This window comes from Perissodus microlepis, chromosome 16, assembly GCF_051167445.1.
Source record: "Perissodus microlepis isolate ML-2025 ecotype Zambia chromosome 16, ASM5116744v1, whole genome shotgun sequence".
NCBI lineage: Eukaryota > Metazoa > Chordata > Actinopteri > Cichliformes > Cichlidae > Perissodus > Perissodus microlepis.
In genome coordinates this window covers 13,579,348-13,604,853 of record NC_140476.1, presented here as the reverse complement: position 1 = coordinate 13,604,853, position 25,506 = coordinate 13,579,348, and the positions used below count along the sequence as shown (strand labels likewise).

The 25,506-nt window shown below is 39.5% G+C and overlaps 2 protein-coding genes across 3 annotated transcripts; one reads left to right on the top strand and one right to left on the bottom strand.

The window, feature by feature from the left end:
* Window positions 1-3,385: 3,385 nt before the first annotated feature.
* LOC146370520 (uncharacterized) lies at window positions 3,386-10,269 on the top strand. 2 transcript variants are annotated; one of them, XM_084908342.1, is made up of 14 exons: window positions 3,386-3,509; window positions 3,738-3,794; window positions 4,899-5,025; window positions 6,276-6,365; window positions 6,454-6,641; window positions 6,735-6,777; window positions 6,866-6,977; window positions 7,094-7,226; window positions 7,765-7,829; window positions 8,426-8,622; window positions 8,705-8,840; window positions 9,816-9,854; window positions 9,943-9,970; window positions 10,047-10,269. In XM_084908342.1, the coding sequence occupies exons 1-14, from the start codon at window positions 3,458-3,460 to the stop codon at window positions 10,172-10,174; spliced, it is 1,395 nt and encodes a 464-aa protein (XP_084764468.1). In that variant the 5' UTR covers window positions 3,386-3,457; the 3' UTR covers window positions 10,175-10,269. The 2 variants fall into 2 exon arrangements, with proteins under 2 accessions (XP_084764468.1, XP_084764469.1); XM_084908343.1 differs by lacking the exons at window positions 3,386-3,509; window positions 4,899-5,025.
* Window positions 10,270-10,354: 85 nt separating this feature from the next.
* pfkla (phosphofructokinase, liver a) lies at window positions 10,355-25,394 on the bottom strand. Its single transcript, XM_084908333.1, has 23 exons — window positions 25,266-25,394; window positions 24,722-25,148; window positions 22,349-22,422; window positions 20,991-21,068; window positions 19,368-19,557; window positions 19,062-19,227; window positions 18,477-18,521; window positions 18,264-18,372; window positions 17,706-17,804; window positions 17,434-17,526; window positions 15,851-15,976; window positions 15,687-15,751; window positions 15,548-15,611; window positions 15,297-15,443; window positions 15,106-15,176; window positions 14,891-14,978; window positions 14,649-14,801; window positions 14,019-14,183; window positions 13,876-13,937; window positions 13,214-13,325; window positions 11,828-11,927; window positions 11,629-11,734; window positions 10,355-11,541 (listed from the first exon to the last, which is right to left on the bottom strand). The coding sequence occupies exons 1-23, from the start codon at window positions 25,305-25,307 to the stop codon at window positions 11,394-11,396; spliced, it is 2,730 nt and encodes a 909-aa protein (XP_084764459.1). The 5' UTR covers window positions 25,308-25,394; the 3' UTR covers window positions 10,355-11,393.
* Between the last annotated feature and the right edge of the window lie 112 nt (window positions 25,395-25,506).

The window sequence follows — 25,506 nt, the reverse complement described above, 5'->3', positions numbered from 1 at the left end:
GCCTATGATGCTCCATCCTAGGTCTGTGCAGACTGCATAAGGTTCATTATCTCTTCCTAGGATGACCTGTCTTGGTGCTAGTGCCTGTGAGCAGTTATAACCTATTAGAAGACCAACTTCACAGTCTAAATGTGGCGGAATATCATCTGCTATTGCTTTGAGATGATTCCAATGCCTCGCCGTTTCACTGGTAGGAATGTGCCTTCGATTCACTGGTATGCAGTCTTTGGTATAGGCAGGAGGGAGATCAATGTGATTTGTGGAGGTATAGCCACGCACTCTGAGACCTGAGACTCTTTCACTGTGTGTTACTGTGTCCTTTCCGATCATGGTGGTTAGCTTTAGCCTTACAGGATAGGTCTTGGTTGTCAAGCTACGACTAACATCTTCATCAATAAACACAGTGTCACTCTGGGTGTCAAGCAGAGCATAGACAAGCCTTTCTATTCCTGGGTTGTTGGAAGAGGAAACCCAGACTGGCAAAATCATGGATGTAGTCGTAGATGTGTGCTCAGTCTCTGTATTGAGAGACAATCTCGTAACTGCTTCGTCTGTATTCTGATTAGGGGCTAACACAGGATTCATGTTGGAATATCTGTCGTCATGAAGGAAAGTTGGGTGTCGTCCCTTACAGATATCACATAAGTGTCTGTGGCGGCAGTCTTTAACATTATGGCCTGGTTTCAGACAACCATAGCAGAGTTTGTTTTCCCTTACATACTTTCTTTTCTCTTCCAGAGGCGTTCCTTTAAACTCTGGACAACTATGTAGGCGGTGTTTGTTATCATGACAGAATGTACAAGGGGGCTTTAAACTTGTCTTGGATGGTACATTCTTCTCATTCTCTGTAAGTGTCTGTGTATGAAGAACAGTAGATTTATTTTTCCTTTCTTTCAGATGATGTTTCTCTGCAGGTAAGTCTGATAAACGTAATGCATGGAGGGAAGTTACTGGGTTACAGGCAATCTCTGCTTCTAATGACATGAAGTTGACAAAGTCCTGAAAGGCTGGAAATTCCTGTCTGTCCTTCATAAACTGGGTCACCTTGCGGTTCCACCTTGAAGCTGCCCACTCAGGTAACTTTTGGACCAGCTTTTGGTTCTCTTCACAGTCATTCAGAATGTCCAGCCCTTTAATATGAGGCATGGCTTGCTGACATGCATGTAAGAAGTCGGCAAATGCTCTGAGTTGTTCTGCATCCTTTGAGTGGATCTTTGGCCAGCTAGCTAGTTTTTCTCTGAAAGCTCTCTGCAAGACGAATGGTTGACCGTACCTGCTATTAAGGCGATCCCATGCATCCTTATACGCTTCATCATCCTCCCTGTAAAAGATACCATCAAGTGTCTTTCGTGCAGGACCTCCCACATATCTTCTCAAGTAATGCAGTTTGTCAGCTGAACATATGTTCCTTTTATCTATGAGAGATATGAATGAAGATTTCCATTCAATGAACTGGATTGGGTCGCCGGTGAATACAGGTGGCTCTGGCATTGGAAGTCTGTTCATGGCTATGCTGTCTTGTACTGCTTGAGCTAAGTGGGACACATCTGTTTGTGGAGGTGAAGCTGGAAATTTTATGAGATGCTGAACTGGAGCCAGAGACACAGCTTGATGTGGGTGCATATGTTCCTGGTTCCTTAGTTTGCTGTTAGCAGAGCATAAGCTGCCCTCCTGCATTACGTCTTGGTTGTAAATTGACAATCTTGCTCGTGCTGCTCTTATATCCTTTTCAGCTCTTAGTCTTTCTAGTTCATGTTTTTGAGCTTCAAGATCCCTTTTCTGTTGCTCTACTAAGAGCTGGATCCTTTCTTTTTGTTTTCCTTCCGCCAATAACAACTCATATTCTGCTTCCTTTGCTGCTAATTCTGCTGCAGCATCTGCTCTTTTTACTGCGACAATGGAGTCTATAGTGTGTTGACTTGGAGGTGAAACTGTGGATCCATATATGGAATGAGCATAGTCTCTGTTAAGGAGCTCACGAAGGCGTTCTTTGACTGCTTCACTATCATAGTCTTCGTCTATGCCTGATATTCTTTCATATGCAATTTTAATAATGTCCTTTGTTACGGCCTCACATGCATCAACGCGACGTCTCGTTTCACTGGATGGTGTGAGGTGATCTCTGATTTGTACATAAATGTCCGTAATATCATTCATGCATTTCTCTAAGATATCAATGAGAGCTGCGATTTCACTCTCTGGAATGTCTAGCTTTAGCTGATTTCTTGCCTTACGTGCCTGGATCTTCCATTGATCATAAAGGTGCATGAGCCGCTTCTCCCTTTTGTGTGCCTCCTCTCTCTGAAATGCAAGCATCTTCTCCGTGGGATTTCTTGGGCGATCAGATCTGCGAAGTTCCTCATCCTTGCTTGCTTGACAGATGTCTTTTATTTGATCTGAGCCTTCTGCTTCTGCAGTTAATATCTGAGATGCTTCCATTTTGAGCGAGTGTCACATTTAGACCATCACAATGAATCCCTCTTCTTTCATCATAGACTTTGGCAATCAGGTGAAACTCGTGAGGCTAAGCTCTTACTGTAGCATCCCTGGCTGAATGATGGTCTCTTATACTGATGCTTCACAGAGGTTTTATTGGAAATGTTTTTATTGAAACATTCAGTGAAGACACCGTAAGAGCTAGGAGCAAAACAAAACCAGCAATATTAATACCATAACAACAAAGGAAACAAATTTCTCCTGCTCACATATAGCATATACATCAAATTTACATCACTCAATTCATTATATCACCTCACTAACTTACAACTATACATAAAGGTCAAGGTCAAGGTTAACAACATAAACTCTATTAAACGACATTTTGATTGCATGTAACTTATTCCGTTAAAGGAAACATTAACAAACCTTGTGCCACTGTCAGCCAGGTACTAATTGGCAAAGGAAACGTACATATTTTTCACTTTAAGGCACACTATTTACCATATCCTAAAAGAAACGTTACTAACAGCCCTTTAACGGTTTTACGCCAGTTTCCTGTTTCAAAAATAAAAGCATGGATTTCAAAATAAAACCGAAGTACCTTTCAAACAAACATAAAAATATTTACCAAATTTAAAGGTCATTTACAGTAATAGCGATGAATTCCTACTGTTTTTACAGAAAATCATTTATCATTTAAAATTTTCATACAATACCAACATAAAATTATTATTAATAATAACATATTAAAATAACATAAAATGAATTTAATTAAATGAATTATGAATTTTAAGTTTTTCTTAATAAAAACGTTCAATAATATGGTAGCCTTTAAAAAAAAAGTCAGTAGAAATAATATGAATGTTGATTCCTTTACTTATAATTGAACTAATTAAAAATAACATTAAAACAATGTCATTTCCTGAAGAAGTCTCAGTTCCTAGCCTTTAGCTTTAGCATCAATAGCTCTGAAGAACGGGATCAGTTGATGTGATAATATTAGCCTCAAAGTATAAAAATGAATGACCAGGATTCATTTGATAATATTGACCAGCTCCTCTTTCACCTCGGTAAATTCACTTATTCAGTTTATTACAGTTTATTACATCAGTTATGTTATCTTGGATTAGCATTAGCTTATTAGCTGTATGGCTAAATGTCAGTCACAAGCCAGGAAGCTAGCTACAGACAACATGACAATTTAAACAATGTTAAAAAGGTTTTAGAGGTTTATTTATATTATTGTTGTTTTTGTTATTATTATGGAAGATAAGTGTTATTTGTACTTTTTTTTATAGCTCTTCAAACCCGGGAGCTATCTCAAAAGAAGAATGAAATTAACCAACAGATTAAAGGTATGTGTTGATGCTAATGTTGGTGTAAAACAGTGGCTTAAGAAAGGTAATGATAAACTGGGCTAAAGACAGGCCTTTGTGTCTTTTGTTATTAGATATTAAACACCATTAAGCTTTTTTTTTTTTGTCAGTTTAAGCCACAGAGCCCCTCTTGGCCACCTTGATGTGTCCTCCCTGTTTCTGTCTGCATGTTATATTATGATTAGGTCTATATTTTGTTGTACAACACCAAAATTTTTGTAGTTTTTCCTCTGTACTACACAAAATTAAGTAATCAATACGTCATTAAAGCTAAAACTCTGTACTTTAATCACATTTTGATTGTTTTATTTAAAATTCACAAGTGGTAGCGTGAAGGACCAAAATCAACAAAACTGTATCTTTGTCCAACAACTGTATTCTTAATGTTTCAGTAGTTGTTAGTCACTTGTCCTTTTGCTGACTTCTCGCATTACGTTGAAGGGTGGTTTTTTCATATCTAGGTGTGTTTTTATTTCCTGCTTTTGTTCTCTTCCCTCATTTCTAACGGTCTGTCATTAGATTTCCTTATTTGATCACTTTCTCCTGTACTCAATCTACTCCTTTGTGTATATATATAGACTTGCCTTGTCAATTATCACCTTGTCTGTTTGTCTACCTTTTGTTTCACAAGCCCATTTCTATTTAGTTTTTCTTGTTTTGTTTCTGTTTTTTTTGTCTGTTTCTGTTTTTTGGATCAATGACTAAAGGTTTTTTTTTGTTATGCTTGCCTGTGGGTCCAGTCTCTAGCATTTTATGATGCTAAGTGGCAGTATCCTCTTTTTAATATCTGGTCACCTTGTCTTGAGTCATTTAAAAACATTGCCCATTCATTCCCTTGTATAAGGTCCATTTAGTCCATTACTGTTTAAAGATCCCTGCTTTAGTACTGATTGATCAGGTTACCCATTGAGTACACTTCCAACCACCTGACTAGCCTTAAGGGATTAGAGTTTAAAGTGATAGTGTCCTTTTGAATTTCTTTATCAGCTATTAACAGAAGCACAATGTTGGGGAATCCTATATCACGAACTTTGTCTTTTAATATAAGAATATTGTGTGCTGTGTTAATGTGTTTGGCAACAGTTTCCAGAGCCAACATTGCTGAGAAGAAGTCTTACATTGAAGCAATCAACAGAAATATTGAGCAACTTGAAGAGGAAATCAGTGTGAAACAGAGCACTGTAACACGTAATAAAGCAAATGCAAAAAGGTACAGCATTTTGTAAAATTAAACAGGAAATAAATGTGCCAAACCATGATAGATTACGGCGCAGGAAGATTGGGCAAAAGTGTTGAGCCACCTCTCATTTCTTTATATTTCGCTCCACGGAGCCAGACTTTCTTGTGATTTTTACAGTGGTCTTGAGTATTATTTCTCCAGGCTTTCTGAAGGTCTTTTAAAGTTTTTCTTTGGCCATTTGGATGCTTTTTCACTCATTTTCAATCTAGTCCTTGTTCATGACCAATGTTTTTTGTTGTTGTTGTTGTTTGTATCTTTATTAACACTGCCACTTAACACTGACCTGTGAATCATTCAAGCATAAAAATGCATCTAAATCAAGGAATGAACCAGTATTTTGTCTGCACATAACAGATAACGTAGCAAGGAAGTCATTTTAAACTGTATTTTTAGGCACTTTGTAATTAGCACCCTGCCCTAAAAACATATAATTTACTCCCATTTCTTGAGTTGATTCTACAAAAAATGCCAAAGATAACTCAGTTTGATAGAAATGAAATAGCATTTTGCACCAACAATGATTCCCAAAGAGCTTAGCTGAAAACTTGGTATATCGCAGGATGGTTCTTAAAAAGAAATAATAGAAAATAGGACAAGTGGAGGATAGAAGAAGTGATGGAAACGTTAAAAAACTAAAGATGAACAGGATCTCAAAGTCCTATCCTTGAGAAATAGAGAAAAAAAAGTCCAGTAAAGACTTGACACAGGACCTGAGAGATAGATCTCATCCATCTACTGTTCACTGAAACCAAACAAAATTGGTCTCACTGGAAGGATGATTGTCAAGAAGCCATTCCTAAGAAGTGGTATGCCAGGCTGAGGTATGCCAAATTACACGGGACTGGACTGAAAATCGGGCAACAAGGTCTTATGTAGTGATGAATCCCATTAGTTTAAATTGTCGTCAGTATGTAGAGAGGAGGCCAGTCAAGTGTCTACAGCCAGCTATAACACACGGTTAAGGCTGGATGATGGTTTGAGGCTCCATTTCAGCCTGTGTTGTTATCAAAACTGGTGAAGTAATGAACAAAGGACACTCCCATCAAATTTTGATCCATCGTGCACTATCCCCTAGAAACCCTGTGATTGGGAACAGCTTCATTTTTTGTTAGTTCTTTTGTAAGTTCTAAAAAAGTCTTGTACTTAATTAATATGTAGCAAGTGACAGAGTAAAAGTAAATAACCTACAGAGTACCTGCTTGTCTTTTATATAAATTTAGGATGAAGGCGACTAACGGCCTGCTTCTTCAATATGAGCAGACGTTGAAAGCAGAACTGGAGAAAAGAAAAGCCAACTACAACCATGACACGTGGGTTCATTTAACAGCCTTGTTGTGATTAATACTTTTGTGTGTTGGAAACAGACATGTTAAATGTTCTTTATTTATACCTAAACAGGGAGGTCTTTCAAGAAAGGATTGCAAGCTACAGAAAGATTTTCCAGGAGCATAAAGAATATTATTTACAAAACCCTCTTGCTGAAAAGCTCCTCGTGCTGAAGGCTGAAAAAGAGGAAATTGAATGTAGGATCAAAGCTTGGGATGAACAAATAACAATGAAGCAGAAGGAGCTGGACCATCTTACTGGTGATAAACCTTTCGTATCTTTGAGCTTTGCTCTGTTAGAGCTGAAAATTTTTACAGCTTGGTATACAGTCCCTTAAATTTTTGTCCGAACAGGTCCAGTAGTTACTTCATTTTCCACCGAGAAACTGCCAGATAGGTATTTTAGTGAATCACTCACAAAGAATAATCACATAGCTTACAGGAATGGTCATTTCTGACTGACCGAGCCCATTTTTTGTTTCTAGTGCTTTTGGCTTGCAGCCTGTAACAGAACAAGAGAATGGATTTGATCATCAGACAGCCAGGGACAGAGAGCCTTCCATTGACATCTCCTCTCTGCATCTCAATCAGACAACGGTACAGATTTAGCATTTTATTAAATGCATCTAAACACTGGCAAGCAATCATGAAAGGCAGTTAAAGCTGTTCCAGTTATAACTTCACACTTTGATAAATCTGAGCATTTGTTACAGAGTGGTCATAAAACATCTGATGAAGAGGCAAATGCTGAAGAGATCCATGAGGAAAACATCCAGGATTTACCCACCTGTAGTACTTCCCCAGAGAAAGGAAGTAAGGAGCTGTGGTCCAGTCAACAGTTTTGTGGTGAGTCATATACTGAAGGGTGTATTCGGGGTCACTCACATTAAAAGGGGACATTATTTGACTCTTCTTACTCATAATATAGATTGATTGATTGCTGTCTATTTCAGTCTATGTCTTTGGATGATAAAGAAATATGTAAAATAAAGACAGAAAGGACTAAAGATAAGAAAAGGGCAATCACAAGCTTTCTTTTTTAAGCCAGAGAGAAAATCTCACTATTCACCATTGAGAAATTTCATTTTTTTAAAAACAACAAATGACATATTCTGTAAATAAAACCATCCTGTTTTATATTTACAGGGCAGTCTGTGCAATTACCTACACATTTTTACAAATGTATTTTTTAAAATTGAATCCCAAACAGTCATCCTCATCATCTAGCAAGATTAAGATCACCTTGGTAACTTATGTGACACTGAAAGCTGAAGCTCGACATAACCTGTTAATCTGGCTTTGTGGTGCGCCTCTCTGGTGCCATGAGTTTAGTTTGAATGATCATGTTAATCAAACCACATGAACAGAATATTTGCTTCTTCAGACCAGAATCAGCCAGAGGACATGCACACTGAGGAGCAGGAAGAGGAGACTTCACAAGAACACCAGGTTTTCTGATTTTTAGTTTACTATACTTGCCATTTCTGCTAATACACCTGAACCAGTTAATCAAACAAATTTGCCAAATGTATTGAATGTATAACTTTTTCTTTTTTCTTGTTATTTCTTCTTCCTGTCCTAGTTTACCTTGCTGTCTCCACAGCAGTGTGTGTTATAAATAGGTAGTTGGGGCTTCTAGTAAAGGCATTCCACAGTTTTGTATGCCTTTACTAGAAGCCGCACTGCTTATCATATAGAAACCCAGCACAGGATTAGAAATTACCACTGTTTGTCAGAAACCTACATGAAAAGCTGGGGTTGTAGGGGTTACGAGGTAACCTAACAACAGACCGAAATGTGCTGTTTTGTGGGAAATGTAGTCCAGACCTGCCAAGTATGATTTTGACATTTTTATCAATGAAATACAATTTTTAAGACTTAAAATAATCTATTCTACTGTATCAGAGAAGTTTAGAGGCCGTGTATGTTTCCAGAAAAATATCAAGTTGCTCGAGGCACTCCACAGAACAGTATTGCCACAATGGAAAACCCACTTTTACAAGTATCCATCCTAACTGTTGGAAATGCTTTGACCCCCTCGACAGGAGAAGCTGCCCACAGTTTTCTATGCAGAGGAGATTTTTGAGAGTGAGATGGAGAAGGGAGCAGCTACACATGAAGAGCAGCCACCACGCGACAAGGACGATGAGGAACTCGCTACTTCTTCTCAGCCTCCATCTCAGGAGACTGATCCTCAGTCAAAAATTACAATTGCGTCTTCAACCCCGACATTCTCATTTAAGTAAGACTTTGGATGAGTGGTCTGATGCTTTGAATTACACTCACTCAAGTCCTGACAACTGGTTTTCGTGTGTTCACTGTAGCTTTAGCCCAGCCAGCTCCAAAGATCAAGGGAGCTCTGAGACCAAATCTCCAGCTTTCTTGTTCTCTCTGAACTCTGATCCCAACACACCAGGCTTTCCTGGATTTGGATTTGATGTGCGCTCATCACAGGAGGAGGTGAGGAATAAATGATCTCACAGAAATCACTGTGTAGGTTTTTAGGCATACAGCTCATGGTGTCTCGACATGCTTGAGTTTAGGGAAACCGGACGTCTTTTTTGGCTCATGACGATGTTTTATTTCCCATCCAAGAGGCTGCATTAGTTCTAAAATCTTAAACTTTCTACTTAAAATGCAGTCTTGAGATAACTTTACTGGTGTTTTCACTTTTATTGTCACATCACCTGTGCCGGTACACTGGTACAGCACAAGCAACAGTGGAAACTAAAATAAACCTAAAAAAAAAAAAATTTAAACTAACGTAAACAATTTTGTGAACTTGGAAAATAAATCAAAACAAGATAAAAAAAAAAAAAAAGAGGAATAAATAAGGAAAAATAATGAAATATCCTTAATTTTTGGTATCTGTTACTTTGGTAAAAATGTTACTATAGCTTTCCTGATGAGGCATTGTTGGATGTGTTTTCCTAAATATTGCTTCTAACATATGGCCTCCTTATACAATAATAATTAAAAAGACTAAAACTAACACTGAGTCTAATAAAAAGTAAATTACAACCATACAGTAAAAACTATACTGAAACAAAACTCTGGAAAATAACTGAACCTAAACTTAACTAAAAACAAATAGTCAAAATGAAAAAACAATGAAAACTGATTATAAAGTACAAAACTATTATTAACTCTGGTTTCAACCACCACTCACACTGTGACCCATGTGGGAGGGCCAGTGTTTTGCAGAGAATTCACACCATTGCTTCTGTGACCTTTAACAGCCCTCATGGCAGGATGGGCCAGCAACTCTCAGGACCAACTCCGGGAGGCTAAATATGTCAGATTCCTCTTGGATAAGGCTTGAAACTTTCTCATGAACCAAAAAATCCCCCAAAATGTCCAGTTGCCTTCAACAAACAATTAAGACAGAAAACAGTATTTTCCTGCTTTTGGAATTACCTCCAGGTTTCTTTGCAGGACTTTTTCGGTTTCACTGGATCTTTGTTCACTGAGAAGGTAATGTTTTTTTCACTGAAAGCCTATTCTACTTCATGTTGTCTCGGTTTTGGAACAAACATACTAAACTATGATTAACCATTTCTAGAAAACCGCTGAATCTAAATCTTCAAGCAGTAAGTATCAAACCACAATGTGTTTGTGTGGTGTGTCGTTTTGGACCACTGATGTGTGCTGTATATGATTTCACAGGCCCTCAATTCCTGTTTGACCAACCAGAGACATGCGAGGACTTCCAGTTTGCTTTTGCCACCAAGAGCCCTCAATCAGCTAAAAAAGAAAATAGTGGAAATGATTTTCCATTTTCATTCAATTTCTAAGAGCTGTAAAAGTGTTTTCAAGTTAAGTTCTTCCATCTTCATTTTCACACTAATCTTCTTATGTTGTGACATTAGCGGGAGCTGAAATAGCAACACATTTTTTGCTCTGTTGAGCAGTCATTATTAATTTGCAGGTTTAACCTAAAGTGAAAATTCAAACAACAATTAACTGATTTCTAATAGAGTTCAATAGAATTTTATTTAAGACAGATATAGAGACAATAATACACACGTAAGTTCATATTCCTTTACAGATTTCATTGTTCATGTGAAATAGTTTTTTGTGAAGTTTAGTTTGTTTACAGGTGTGTGTGTTCATATTTTGTTGTTTGCTGTTCGGTTTAAAAGGCAGAAGCAGTTTTCAGTCGAACAGTATTAAAAAAAACAAACGAAGACACTTAACTGGCCATTTCAGTTACATTCAGACATTTCATGTGTTAAATAAGATTATATAAGAGTATCTCAATAAACATTTAGTAGCTCTTATTTTAGCTCTTATTAGCTAATAAAATATTAATAAAACTCTGTAATAAAACTGTTAAAAAGATTCCTTTATCATATGATTTCTGGCTCATTCACTCATGATTTTGGAGAGAAAGCATTTATAACACCTTGCATACAGTCTTGTTTCATGGCACAGTCAGTAGTTAATCTATAAAATGTTTTGTTCAGTGGCACTTATGACTGTCTGTTGAGCAGTGGTTTAAATATACAAAGCCTCCCTTGGATTTTGGCACAATAAGAAAACATTTGTGCTGAATTCCTTGTCAAATAAATACTGGTACACAGGTGAGATCAGTGCTGGCATTTAGAAAGTATATTCATGGTCATTCAAGTTTAAGAGATGGGCATGGAGTAAAGGTCCCGCCACCTATTGTGCCCATACAGTATGCCCCCTAAGCACAAACAAAAAAGTCTGGGCACAAATTGGATCATGACCAGAACTTCTCTGAGCAAATAAAAGCAACTTTAGTGCAAGAAGGAGCACACAAAACCTCTGAATCCATCAGGTTAACCGATATATCAGAGGGCAGAGCAAGGGAGTTCTGCATTTTGATGGAAAGCATTGAAATATCTTTACGTGAAAACAAGAAGTCAGGCAGTCAAATTGAAAGCCCAAGCTTGTGAAGAAAGGTTACATATGATATGTGATGATGAGAATTAAAAATGATGGATAAAAGCTAAAAGGTGCAAAGCATGCTGCCATTTTACAGAGAGCTTAGAATCCACTGTCAATGCTGATGGAGCGTTGAGTCACATGTTCAATCTCTCCTGGGACATATTCATTGAAGCTGGTTTGGTACTTGGCCAACATCTTTAGCATGGGCCGCAGTTTTAACCACCACTCTACCTTGGGCATCCGGTGCCTTGGAGATTAAAAGGATAATAATTAATAAACAAGACAATGTGTTTTCCAAAAGCAGCATATTTTAGATTTTTTTTGTATTACTTACTCAAAATCGGTTATTTCCTTCAGTTCAGTGACAGGGGTGAATGAGACAACCTTCCTGTTAAGGCCGATGACACATGCTGTTTCTGGTGAGTTGGCAAACACTCGGCCTGGTGGAAAAAAATTCAGTCAATACACCTGATGTTTGATTCAGGATTGCTTCATGTTCTATCAATGCCATCCACAACTTGCAGTAAACCTACCTTGTCGGTAGTTTTCAGTCAGTTTCTCTGAAAGCCACTCGATAGCTTTCACGCCCAGCTTCGTTGCAAAATTTCTATCAAAGGGAGAAGGTGCCCCGCCCTACAGCCCAAACCGAGAACAAAATTATCACATCAAAATGCCAATTGCAGTTGAGGTCAGACATTTAAATATACTCATCACAGGCATGAATGTCATGTTGATTTGGGGCTTTTAATGATCTCTTTCAACTGTTGTTTTTCCAGGAAGGTCAAAACTGTACACACAGGTTCAAATATATATGTACAAAAGGTTCTAAAATGGCTTTTAGCTTGGCGAGGTCAAGGACTATTAGCTTCTCGTCAATGATCATGATTGACTACAGTGGTAGTTTCTCTGCTAGAATAAAAAGGTTTTTGTTTGACAGCAGTCATTGGATTGACCATTACTCAGCACAATGGGAAGGTCCAAGGAACTTAGTGACGATCTAAGAAGTATTGTCACTTGGAGCCATTTCTGACCAACCACAGATTCCAAGATCGTCAGTTCAAGCTATATGGTCTGGAAGAAGATCCAAACTGTCAACCTCAGATGAGAGGAAATTGGTTAGGATTTGCAGGAACCACCAAGGCTCAAGCCTGCTATGAAGTGGAAACAGCTGGAACACCAGCATCATTGTCTACAGTGACTCAAATTTTACAACACTATGAACTATAAGGATATGGGCCAAGAAAGAAGCCCTTTCTCCAAAATTGACACCTTCAAACTTGACATGGACAAGTCAAAAGCCTTCTGGATAAAAGACTTATGGTCAGATGAGACAAAGATTGACCTTTTTGGCCACAATGAAAAGGTAAATTTGGAGGAGTAAAAGTCAGACTTTTGAACCTAAGAACACTAACAGCATCATGCTTTGGGGCTGTTTTGCTGCCAGTGGTACTGGTACATTGCAAAAAGTGAATGGAGTAATAAAGGACGAGGACTACCTCCAAATTCAACTTCATCTCAGTTCAACAGCTAAATAGTTGAAATTTGGAGACAAACATGAGGACAGCATAAACCAGAAATAAAATGATAATATTCAAGGATGTTTTCATCAGCTTTTTTAACTGCAGTTGGGTGTTAATTTAAAGCGTAGTAAAGTTGATTTAGCAAGACATCGAAACTCATTCAACCTTAAGACATTCCCGAGAGCACTGTCTAGCATGTTGATTTAAAAAAAATCCAAAATTAATTCAAACACATGCACCTAATTGTTGTTTTTGTTTTTTTTAAGTTGTTAAAGATGCTGTACAATCAATAAAAACAGAACAGCTCAAAGAAATCATTAAAAGCACAAAACAATCATTCCCATGACGAGTCTATGTAGGCTTTTGACTACAACTCAAAGTTGGAAAACTGATCCATACCTGCTGGAGGTGTCCTAACACATTGACTCTGCAGTCAAAGATGTCCTTCCCTTCTGATGAATACAGCTTATGGATGAAATCTGTAGTGTAGTTTTCATGGCATTTTTCATTCCTGTCATGACAGAGAACATGATTAACAAAGGAGTGCCACAGTGTTATTGGATGCAGGCTCAGCTAGACAATTATAAAAACTGATGTGGCACTTATACAACAATTATCCATAATTTTCTGCTGCTTATCCGGTATCTGGTCGCATGGGCGGGAAACTAATTTCCACAATTTGAATCTATCTATAAATACATCAATTCATCAATTTGTGTGCTTCACATGGAACATAGAGTGAAATAATGAAGTCAAAATACATAATACATCTTCTATTCTATGAGTAAATAGCTGCAAACTAAAACTTAGCTGTACTGTTCTACCTGAAGACAGTCCTGTGAGCGCTGCCTAACATGTCAATTTTAAATCTCCCATTGTTCATTTGGGCTCAGATTGGGTGACTGTCAAATCGCTGCATGAGTTCCTCAATTTTTAGACTTATCAAACTATTCAGTGACCTCTTGTGCAATCACTGTAGGAAAAAGGATACATGCAATACAGCTTTTTCCTTTAATTTGTCACTTGTTTAAATTTAGTTGACTCTATAAAATGTTACGTACCTCAGGATTAGACCTCGTTGGACATCTTTCTTCATCTTTTCAGATAAGTGCTCCACATTTGTCTGCAAACAGTTCACGTTATTAGAGGAAACAGTGCTGTGAACATCACAAAAATGACTTTGGACAATATCTTTTTCTTCTACCTTAAGGTCAAGGATGTTAAAGGGGTCTTCAAAGATGTAGGCTGCATCAGCACCCACTGCTATGCCAGTAGCGGATGCCAGATATCCACAGTACCCACCCATGGTCTCCACCACAAACACTCGTCTCTTGGTCCCACTGGCAGACTGCTTGATCTTGTCACAACTCTGCAGAAGAATTTGATTCTTTGGTTGTAATGTGATATTTTAAGTTTGACACCATTATCTTGAAACTCTAGAGACGGTTTTGTTGGGAAATCCAATTACATCAGCTGCTTCTGAAATACTCATATCAGCCTGTCTGGCACCAGATATTTGCATTAATGAACCAGTGAGCAGGAGTACCTAGCAATGTAACCTGTGAGTGTCCGCTATTAATATAGGTTTAGAGTGATAAACTGTACCGCACTGTTTCATTTTCCATGTCTTCAAAGCTGGAAGATAACATCTCAAACACTAAATGTTTCTATTTGGTTTATACACAAAATTATAATAAAAATGAACAAAAATTAAATAAACTCAAGTCTTTTAAACAGCTTAAAGGTCAAAGCAGTTGTGATTTCAAACTGAACACTGCAAAGAATAACATTCATACAGAAAGCCATACAAAAATATATTTCTGCTGAGCCCTACCTCCATTGCACAATTGACAGCAGTGTCTGTACCCACACTGAAGAAAGTTCCTGGGACGTTGTTGCTAATGGTAGCAGGGATAACGACCATGGGGATGCAGAGCTCATCGTAGTGAGTCCGGGCCTCGTAGAGCTCAAGCACACCTTGGTACGCCTTTGAAAGTCAAAGGGATACAGGTCAATATTAATACGGTAACTTATGGCTCGAATAATTTAGATTTGACACTTTTGTGCTTCTTATACCTCAAACCCTCCTATTACAAGCAGAGCTGAGATTTCGAACTTGGTGATGGTTTCCACAATCTTCTCCAGGTGAGAGTTGGGAAGAGTCCTTAAGAAGGAAATTAAACAAAACTTGTCATCAGCGTATGGCAAAATCTCGTAACACCTAAGCCACTGCTGCGTTAGGTTAAGCCTTTAAGATCAGGTTAAGTGATTCATATCAGTGAAACACTCACCGTTTTGTCCCCAGCAGTGAGCTTCCTTGGCCCGTCCATCCAGCCACACTGTGCCATTCCATCTCAAACACCTGCAGACAGACAGGTTGAAGAACACTTTCCTTTCAGTCTCACACAGGTTACTGTGGAACTGCTAAAATCTCCTTCAGTGTTAAAAAACAAACAAACAAAACAAAAAATCACAGCCTCACCGCTCCATCGGCAAGTCCCAGAAAGCCGTCATTGACCCCGTAGACTTTGTGTCCACGGGAGAGCCCTGACCTCACCGCCGACCTCACTGCAGAATTCATTCCTGCCGCCGGAGCTCCCACGTTCAGAATAGCAAAAGAGAAGTTGTTCTGAGGAAGCATAAGTCAGACATAAAAGAGAACACCAAGATTAAATCCTGGGATCATTTCACATCATTTATGGCTTAAACTGTCTACAAGTCCTCCAGACCTACCTTAGACTGAGGAGGCTTGTGGAAAGCGAGACTCTTGTAGATGTTCCAGTTGCTCTCAAAACTCCTAAAAGTACATCGTTAGTTTAGTTTTTTTAATTTGCAATAAAAACAATAAGGTGACATAAATCAAAACTCTCACCCTCCACGCAGTTTAATGGCTTCATCAAACCTCTTCTCATTCATGGCCGTCTGCACCAACTTAGTCTGCAAAGGGTGGTGCAGTAAAACCAGAGCTCAGCATCTCACTTCTGACCTGTTCTGTTCATTACAAATAAATTACACGAGGACAGGAGAGAGACTCACCATCTCCACACACTCCACCAGAGGGAGGCGGACCGCTTGGTTGCCCGACAGGCCGATGACACAGGCGGGGGTTTCAGGAGAAGCCTCCAAGAGGGCGACGACCGCTTCGACACCCAATATGCTGCTCTGGAAACACGTGTTTGGATATATGTGCAATTAAGACAGCACTGACATTGAATACTGGGAATTAACCTCATACTAATTTGAATATTTATTTTAAAAAAAATCTACTCAGGCAGCCTTTGTTAGTATGCATCAATAGATTATTTTATTATCGGTATCAGGTCATCTTGTTGTGTATTATGCCACATACAGAAACACATCCTGTGCTAGTTTTCTTCGTGTAATCAGTTTGTGTTAAGTCTGATTGTGGCCACTTGTTAGTAGTGCAGGTTCATTGTGTTAAATAGTGTTTAATAGGGCTGTTCGATATAACGATATATATCGGATGACGATATAAAAACGTCTATGTTTCATTTTATGCTATCGTTTGTTTCATGGTGTCGCAAAATAAACTGTTTACGGCAATATTTTTTCATCGTTTTGATGGTCACTGTAGTGGCTATATTAATTTCTTAAAGTTCTCTCTTTCTCTTATATTTAATATAACCACACTACTGACTGACAAGCGCCTGTTTTTATGCGTTATGGTTAGCAACAACGACGGTAACACCATCGCATGTCCGCTTGTTTATGTTCCACGTAAACCTTTCACAATAAAGCTCAAGATCCTGTTGAGACTTTTCAAAATAAACTGAATCACGTGAAAGAGCAGATTATTTACGGATGAGAAGTAAAAAAGAGCCGCCGGGTGCTAAAAAATAGACCTTAGACTCAAACGTTAGAACAGGCTTTTCTCCGCAGCACCCTGTGTAATAAATACTCACAAAGAAATGGTAAATGGCCTGTAATTTGTATAGCGCTTTACTAAGGACTAAGGACCCCAAAGCGCTTTACACATCCAGTCATCCACCCATTCACACACTGGTGATGGCAAGCTACATTGTAGCCACAGCCACCCTGGGGTGCACTGACAGAGGCGAGGCTGCCGGACACTGGCGCCACCGGGCCCTCTGACCACCACCAGTAGTGTCTTGCCCAAGGACACAACGACCGAGACTGTCCAAGCCGGGGATCGAACCGGCAACCTTCCGATTACAAGGCGACCTCCCAACTCTTGAGCCACGATTGCCCAAAGAAAACGGCAGATGTTACAACTTATGTCTAAAAATGTATCGTTTCATGCATCGGTTAAAACACTCGACTCCAGGTACATGACGCGCAGCTGGAAACACTTCACGCAAGTCGAGCTGCCCGAGATTCACAGAATTTACAGAAAATGTTACATTTTTGCGATTTATATCGTTATCGACGATAGAATTCTTATATCGGGATATGAGATTTTGGTCATATCACACAGCCCTAGTGTTTAATTATCATTTTAATGGTCAGCCAAAAGGAACAATCAGGAATATTGACAGAGTAGCTTTGAGACGCAGTTATTTTTGTTTATGTCCCTGAATTTATTACTTCAACAATATTTACAAGTTTGATATGAATATGAAATCTGTTGTTCAGCTTACCAGCATTCTGTCAAACGCTGAGGGAATTCCTCCTCGCTGAACGTGGCCGAGTACTGTCACTCTGGTGTCATAACCCAGTCTCTTCTGCACCAGCTTAAAAACAAACACATGGAAGAATTTCAGCGTTTTATGCATTTGAAAAAGCTCTCAGCAACAGCTGTCGCCAAGAAAAACTACAGCCGACCTTTGCAGGAGTGAAATAAACAATCTATAAATCAGTATCTGATATATTCAGATTGTAGTGCTGCATTAATGTGCGTTGTCTGACTTACATCTTTTATATAATTTGAGGAGATGGGCTTGCCATTTCTGTCAATGGCTCCTTCTGCGACGATTATGATGTTCAGTCTCGACCCCCCGCTTGTGCGGCTCTAGAAGGAAACGGGTAAAACATGTTATTGTGTCATTAAGCACAAACCAGTGTCCAAGTTCTTTAAAGTCAGAACAACTACAGTCAAAGGAGGACTGTTATTTCCATCTGGAGTAATTTATCTGGTGAAACGGCTCTGTTTGGGAACTTTTAAAAAATGAAAACCATAAATCAGGGAGAGCTTCCTGTACTACTCTATGTACACAAAAAAAGCTGGAGGTGGCAACAGGAGAGGCAAGACCATCATTGGACAGAGCCGACTTGGTTTGCACAGTGCCTTGCAGATGCACAGATGCTTGTATGACATTAGCAAACTGTCCTGCTTTCATGGCATGCCTAAACTGACACTATGCCCAATTCGTCTACTTCGACACAGGCCAAACCTGTCATGTGGATACACACAGTGAATGTAAATCAGTATATGCATGGGGCTAACATACAGTCTGGACTTGTGTCTTACCCCCTTTAGACGGGCACACATATTGTCCTCCCAGCCCTCCTGAGGTGGAGCCTCTGGAATAAAAACCCAGTCTGCCCCTGATGCCAGAGCTGACACTAAAGCCAAATACCTAAAGTTGTAACAAAGAATAAAAGGACAGTTAATGCATAACAAGAGCTGCATGCAGCTGCAGTGCATATGGGATAGCAAAATGGGTTAAAGTGCAACTCTCACCCGCAGTGCCGTCCCATCACTTCCAAAACAAATGCACGCTGGTGGCTGTAGGAAGTACAAAACAGTTACAGTGAGACTCTTTTCCACAAAGTATGTCAGCAAACACACAAAGAACATGCTGGTGTCTGAGAAGGCAAGTCTGGGCAAGATGGAAGTCATGCCAAAAGCCTTGAATGGTGCAAAAGACCGCATTCCATTAAGAGTTAATCATTCACTGTTCAGGTATATTCAGATAACTCTGATAGGGCTGAGATTAAGTAATGCTTAATCATCAGCATTACTCCATGTCTGTTCAAATAACTGAATACAACTACTAAAAAACCCCCAACACACGTGAAAAGCTGGAACCACAAAATGTTTGGCATTACTTAATCCCTGACTAATCTTTTCTTGATCTACGTGCAGTATGTTTACTACCATAAATCTGCTCCTTTGAAGCAGCACTGCAGCACATGTGGTGTGCTCGACACATCTTCCTTCCTGTAACTCATTTACTAATTACTCACTTATCCAGTGACCTTGTGCATGCTGCTTTTATGAAACACCAGGCGCTTCAGTGCTGTTCCGAATTACCCAGCGGCTCACCTCTGTGCAGTGGTCATTATGGCGTCGATTATCTCCGTGATGCGGTGCAGCGCAGAGTCGGCACCGATGGTCATGTCGGTGCCGCAGAAGTCGTTGTCTATGGAGCCGACGAGGCCCACGATGTTCAAGTTATAATGCTGCTTAGCCATAGTGTCTGTGATCCTTCCTGAAGTAACACACACACACACACAAGTGTTGAAATTAAATAAACTCCAAACACGTTTCTGAGACTTCAACAAAAAATGACTCCACTTCTTGTTTCTGATATGCACTCTGAGTAGTGTGATCTTCTTGAGCGACACTCACCTTTCTTTACGAGTTCATCGAGTAGATCGCTCCACTCATTGCGGAAGATGTTGGCTCCGGTAAGGCTGCCGTCGCCGCCACACACGCACAGGTTGGTGATGCCTTTCTTTACCAGGTTGAAGGCGGCGGAAACTCTGCCCTCACGCGTCATGAAGGCCTTGCAGCGGGCACTGCCTATCACGGTCCCACCCTGCAGCAGAGATGTAAAACAAGTCAAAAACCAAACTAAGGCAGACAGAATATTATCAGTGAGATTCATAAAGCAATGGTTCCCAGTTTTGGTGGATACAAAATTCAAACAGCCAGTTGTGAAGTAATTTGATTTTTCTCCAATTGTTTTGGTTTTGACCTCTCAAAATGCATAAACATAAACCTGGGGAGGAGGACTCGCACAACAATAGAAGGTTGGGAACCACAGGTACACACAGATTAGACTTACCTGCAAACGGGATACTCTGGCAGATAATCTGGTGGTAAAATACAATTACTACCTCACACTGAAAGACTCTGCTAACCAGGCAAGCTGCAGTTTGCATCCATGTCTGTTGGGACTCATAACATAAATGTAGTGAGACGTTTTGAAGGAATTTAATAAAAGTTATTCGGCATATTTATGTTTGGCCAATAAAAATTGCATCAGAGAGCAAACAACGCTTCAGATCTGGATGTGACAACTTCTAAAACATGGATGCTTCATTAGCACTTTCAACCCAGCAGCACAGGAGATCTACTATACTGGGCTCAAACACACATTTTATCTACAGCCACTACAGTTTCAAGGTGGGCACCCAACCAAAACACAGTTCACGTATGTGAAATATGGTCACATATTTGGCACTGGATAAAGGCTGTAAAAATAAGGGAACCTTTGGCTATTTGGATAATAAATGTCAACACTTTATCCTTTTGTTTTAAAATATTTGTATTAAATTTGTCATAATAAATGTCTGAATTATGGCAACAAATGTCCCGGTGACCTTTGATCACCAAATTCCAATCCGTTCATCCTTGAATCCAAATTATTGTTTGTGCCAATCTTGAAAAAAATTAATCAGATTCTTAGACTGTTCCTCCCCTATGCAAGGCCACCTGGGTTGGCTGGAAGACTGTTTACTTAGCCTGGCACTCTGAATAGTGCAGCCTGCGTCTGATTAGGCTAAAAGCGCATGCAGCAAAGCTCCTTACCAGGTTACAACCAGTAATAGGAAGAGAAGAAACGAGAAGACATGGATGAAATAATAACAATAAAACTATAAAAAAGAGAGAAATAGAGAAAGATTTAAGCTCAGAAAAACAACAACAAAAATTCAAATTCTTTTCAGACATAAGCCACATGAATTTTTAAGGAGATCCTTAAGGGTCTTAGAGAGAGCAAAAATAGGAAACTGACAATTAATTCCTAAATTAGGTCCCCCATAAATTTAACAAGTAAAATCCATGATGGCTGAATTTAATTAGCTGCTTAAGTGTCCATGTCCTGTATGGTGGCTCAGTGTCACACTGCCCATGCTTGATATGAAAATGTCTACTCCTGAAGTGTTTTGTAGCAAAATAACTTTTACTCTGTGCTGAATATTGTCTCTTATAACAGCTACCTTTAACCACAGTAATATTTTAACCTACCAGCTGAATAATGTTGGTCACACTGTGCCAGTGGGCCAGTTTGATGTTGTCTCCCCCATCCACCAAGCCCTGGTAACCCTGAGGAAAAGAAATTATTATGGAGGGCAGTCAAGCAATAATGAAAAAGAACAATCTCAGAGTGTTTATAAGCTGCATTTATATGTAAAAGATGGCCAGAGTCAAAATAACACAGCATACTACAAGTACTTTCAACTCCTCTCTTATCTACAGGGGTTTGCCACACAGATTTTACTCCAGATGCCCTTCATTAAGTGCCACTGCACAGCATGTTTACTCATTCTCCTCCTGCTCCATATCTTTAGACAGTGTCCCACATTTTTACTGATTTTGCAAGACACGCAGTTTTCAAAAGTCTGGCTTTATACCCACTGCATATAAATGATTAAAATCAAATAAAGGTTAGCCTGTCTAGCCCGTCAGTAAAAGTTACAAGTTACCAAAAAGTCACTAGCATTGCAGAGTTTGGTGAATACGGTAGAAAAACACCACAAAGAAAATAAAAAGCCAATATATACTCAAAATTGTCTCCTTATTACAAGTTATTTTTTTGCACTGTATTTTATGTGACATAAATCACTAAAAATTGCTCAAATAGTCTGATATGGCTCATAAAAGGTATTCCAATCTACAAATGAAGACTGTTACCAGACAGAACAGCAGCTGAAATAACAGTAAAATAAGAATATAGGAGCATGTAAAAACTATCACATGACACCATACGAACAAACTTTAACTTGCTTTTATTTATTTTTGTATTTATTTACCAAGAGAGTTTGAAAAGTTGCATTCAAACACATGTCCACTTTGTCCAGTCTGGTCACCCAGTTTTCACGTCTGGAGCCTCACACTACTTTTGCATTTGGTACTAGATTGGATAAGCCGGGGCTGATGGTCTTTTTTCTGGGACAACTGCCTGTTGAGTTGCCAGGCAACAGGGAAACTGCCCTACTCAGTTCTTATTTGTTCAATAAATTAGTATTCTACTTTTGTCTACCAAAAAAACCCCAACTAAAAACAAAATGTACTCACAATAAGAAGCAATAAACTGATAATTTACTTAACTACAGCGGGTTTTTCTACCTGAGAAACCGCATACATTAGCCACGCCCTAATTAATAACGCTGAATCAAGGTAAAACAAATACAGCATTCATGTTTTGAAAGTGACTGTAAAGTGATGGGTAAAACTTCTTTAGGAGTTATTTTATAGGAGTTTTCGTCTGACGAGTCGCCCCCTGCTGGCCATTACAAAGAACATTTCATCTGTCCCACTTGGGGACTCTATCTTTATTGTCCCATTTTTTAATGCAAAGAGGCTTACATATAAAGCTTGTTTACCTCATGAATGAGATAGACCTTGGCCCCCACATAAATGCCCATCCTGGTCATAGCTCGGACGGCAGCATTCATCCCTAAATCAAGGATAAAAAGTGTTAGATCTTCCTCTTCTTGGGTCTTTGCACACAGGCTGTTGCATCACAGCTCTGCATGGGGTAATCAAACGGTAAGGTGGGTATGACTTCATTATCTGTTATCTTCTCTGACCGCAGCAATAGACAATGGGAGGCTTTGATTAGTCAGAAACAGATACACTATGTGAGTTCAAAGGGGAGGCAGAAGGGTCTAGCCTTTTAGCAGCACTAACATTGAAGTGTTTTACACCCCTGAAAATGCTTATAAATGGTACTCAGGGCTCGCAAAATCGCTAGCCCGACGTCCCGGGGCTAGCGATTTTTCCAGTCGGGCTACCAAAATCTATCTCTGCCCTGCCCGTCGGGCTATCGTAGGAAGGGAAAATATATGTCAATGCTTTTGCATTCTTTCGGAAATTTCGTTTGAATTTGCTTGTTTTTTTTGCTTTCACTTTGCAATCGCGCGAACTGTGTATAGAGAGCGACAGTACTGATTGGTGAGTGACGATAATTTGCGCACCAATTCCTCTGACATCGTCTTATCAATCGTTAGCTTACTATGCAAACATGACAAGTGAAATCTCCCGCAGCAAGCTTAAACATGTGAGAGGTTGATCGCGCAGAGAATCGCTGAGCGTTAAGTGAGTGCGTGTGTAAAAGCAGCAGGATATATATTTTAGTTCTGCTGAGCCAAATAAGACAGGTCAGGGTGAAGAAGTGACAGCCAAAGAAAAGCTTACCACAAAACGGAAAAGTTATGACAAATCAGACTATAAGGCAAAAAATAAAGTGCAGCTTTATGGTTTCATGGACAAAAGAATTTCTGTGGCTGCAATATGACAAGCTAAATAATAAACAGGGGTGCACATAAGTGGTCCGCAGGTGCATTCGCTGTCAAAATAAAAAAAGGCGCACAAGATAAGAAGTTGCAACGCGTGTTTGCGTACATAAGATTTTCTGGAGGAGGACAGACATTTGTTTAGAACTCTTAAAGATGTCGAAGAAGCAAGCTCCTTTAAGCAATTACTTTGGTGTCCCTCCACCTCCAAAGAAATGTCAGAAGGACTCCGAACCACAAAAGAAGCGCGTATTCTCGGAAAAGTAGTTGCAGGAGGTGAGCTGGCTTCAAACAAATGATGAACGCACAGAGATGTGGTGCGGAATGTGCCGTGAAAATCCCACTCTAGCGGACAAAAACAGTGCATTTTATATGGACGCAAACACGCGTTGCAACTTCTTATCTGGTGCGCGTCTTTTATTTTGACAGCAAATGCGCACATGCGGACCACTTATGTGCACCCGTGTAAATAACATAATGTTCTGCCGGGTGTGTTGTTGGTTTTCCCTCGATTTCTGAGTCGACAAGCGCCTTTGTTACTGGGACCAGTAATTTTAAGAAAGACCCCCATTAGAACCCATGAGAAATGCAAGAAATGCATTATTGCTCAGTCTGCAATATCTTTCCCAGAACAAACACCAATTGCAAATAACATACTAAAAATAAACCTGAAAAATCTGTTTAGAACAGCGTACTATGTTGCAAAGAGTGAACTACCACTGGCAAAATTTAGCAGTCTTTGCAAACTTCAAAAAGCAAATGGCCTAGATCTTGGTTCCACTTGCCTCTTACCCGTGACTTCAGTGGAAATTTCAAATTCAGGATCTGACACAGGCTGATTCATGTTCTACACAGTTCTTACAAGTTCATAGAAATTTCTGTTCAATTAGAACCAAGTATTTGAGTTGATGATTGTAATTTTTATACAATGTTGTAATTTGTGTTTCAACAATTTTTTGATTAATGTTTTGTTTCCGTTACAATATTATACTTTAATGTATAATATTGTAAAGGAAACAAAACATCAATCAAAAAATTGCTCTCTTTTTTTATTCGGGCTACTTAAATTTATTTTGGGCTACCAAAAACTGAAGAGTCCCTGCCCGAAGGGCTACCAGGGATTTTGAAATTTTGCGAGCCCTGGTACTGTGAAGGCATAAAGCATGGCCATAAAACCACATCTTAAAGTACTGCTATTATTCCACAATAGTGCATTATGTTGGATTGGCTTAGAATTACTGATGTACGAATGCAAACATCAGATTATTGCTGCAGCAGGTAAAGTAAACAAGTATTACTATAAACTCGTAGTTACTGTGTGACCTTTGATCCCTAATCATCCAGCTGCTATTCCGAGCTGACTACCAGCTGCTGTCACCTCAGCCCTCGACCTAGCCACATTTTCCCACCACACAAACACGGGTTTACATCCACACATATACGTTCGAGTTGTGAGGTCACCTTGTGCATCTCCACCGCTGGTCAGCACTGCCATGGCCCGACCAGCGCACGTCATCTTCAGCTTCTCCAAGTCCATCAAAGACATTTTTAATTTCTTCTCCTCGCAGCTACAAAAAAAAGAGAGAGAGAATTTGAAAAAGTAAAACCCGTCGGCTGGGAGAGTAAAATTAGCTCTTAGTGTCTTGATCCTAGGGAATCTAGCTGCCTCTTCCTCGTTTGCAAGTTTCTCCTCAGCAGATCGTAACTTCCAGCGGTGACACCCACAGTATACAGCTGAGGGGGGATGTTTGCTCTTTTCACCCGCTCCGCCCGGAGCTGCGGTTTTCTCCACTCGCTCGTCTTCGAGAATCTTCGCCTTCTCTCTGAGCCCCGAGCAGTGTTGCCAACTTAGCGACTTTGTCGCTATATTTAGCGAGTTTTCAGACCCCTAAAAAGGAGGAGCAGGGTTGGAATTGTGACATTAAAAAAAACAATAATTGCTAAAGGAAATTTAATTTGTAGTTCTAAATAAACTCTAAATGCATTTAGGACGTTTTTTACTCACTTTATGTCTCTTCCACGATGTTATTTCTCTCTCCAACAACATAGGTTACAATTAGATTAGCATGACCAATTATGCAAATTAGGTGATGACGTCATGTAGCGACTTCTAGCGACTTTTAAGACAACCAATAGCGATTTTCCTTACTGAGGAGTTGGCAACACTGGCCCCGAGGCTTGTAACCGAAGGAAGTGCAACCAGCACGTACACCACGGGCAGGTATTCATACCGGAAGAAGGCGCAA

Excerpts from the sequence above, each read along its gene's own strand:
- LOC146370520 (XM_084908342.1), top strand. The coding sequence starts at position 3,458 with ATGAATGACCAGGATTCATTTGATAATATTGACCAGCTCCTCTTTCAC. Across the intron at positions 5,026-6,275 it reads AATAAAGCAAATGCAAAAAG|GATGAAGGCGACTAACGGCC; the intron begins GTACAGCATTTT and ends ATATAAATTTAG. Across the intron at positions 6,978-7,093 it reads TGCATCTCAATCAGACAACG|AGTGGTCATAAAACATCTGA; the intron begins GTACAGATTTAG and ends CATTTGTTACAG.
- pfkla (XM_084908333.1), bottom strand. The coding sequence starts at position 25,307 with ATGTTGTTGGAGAGAGAAATAACATCGTGGAAGAGACATAAA. Across the intron at positions 15,977-17,433 it reads CAGCGTTTGACAGAATGCTG|AGCAGCATATTGGGTGTCGA; the intron begins GTAAGCTGAACA and ends ACGTGTTTCCAG. Across the intron at positions 13,938-14,018 it reads TTAACATCCTTGACCTTAAG|ACAAATGTGGAGCACTTATC; the intron begins GTAGAAGAAAAA and ends AACTGTTTGCAG.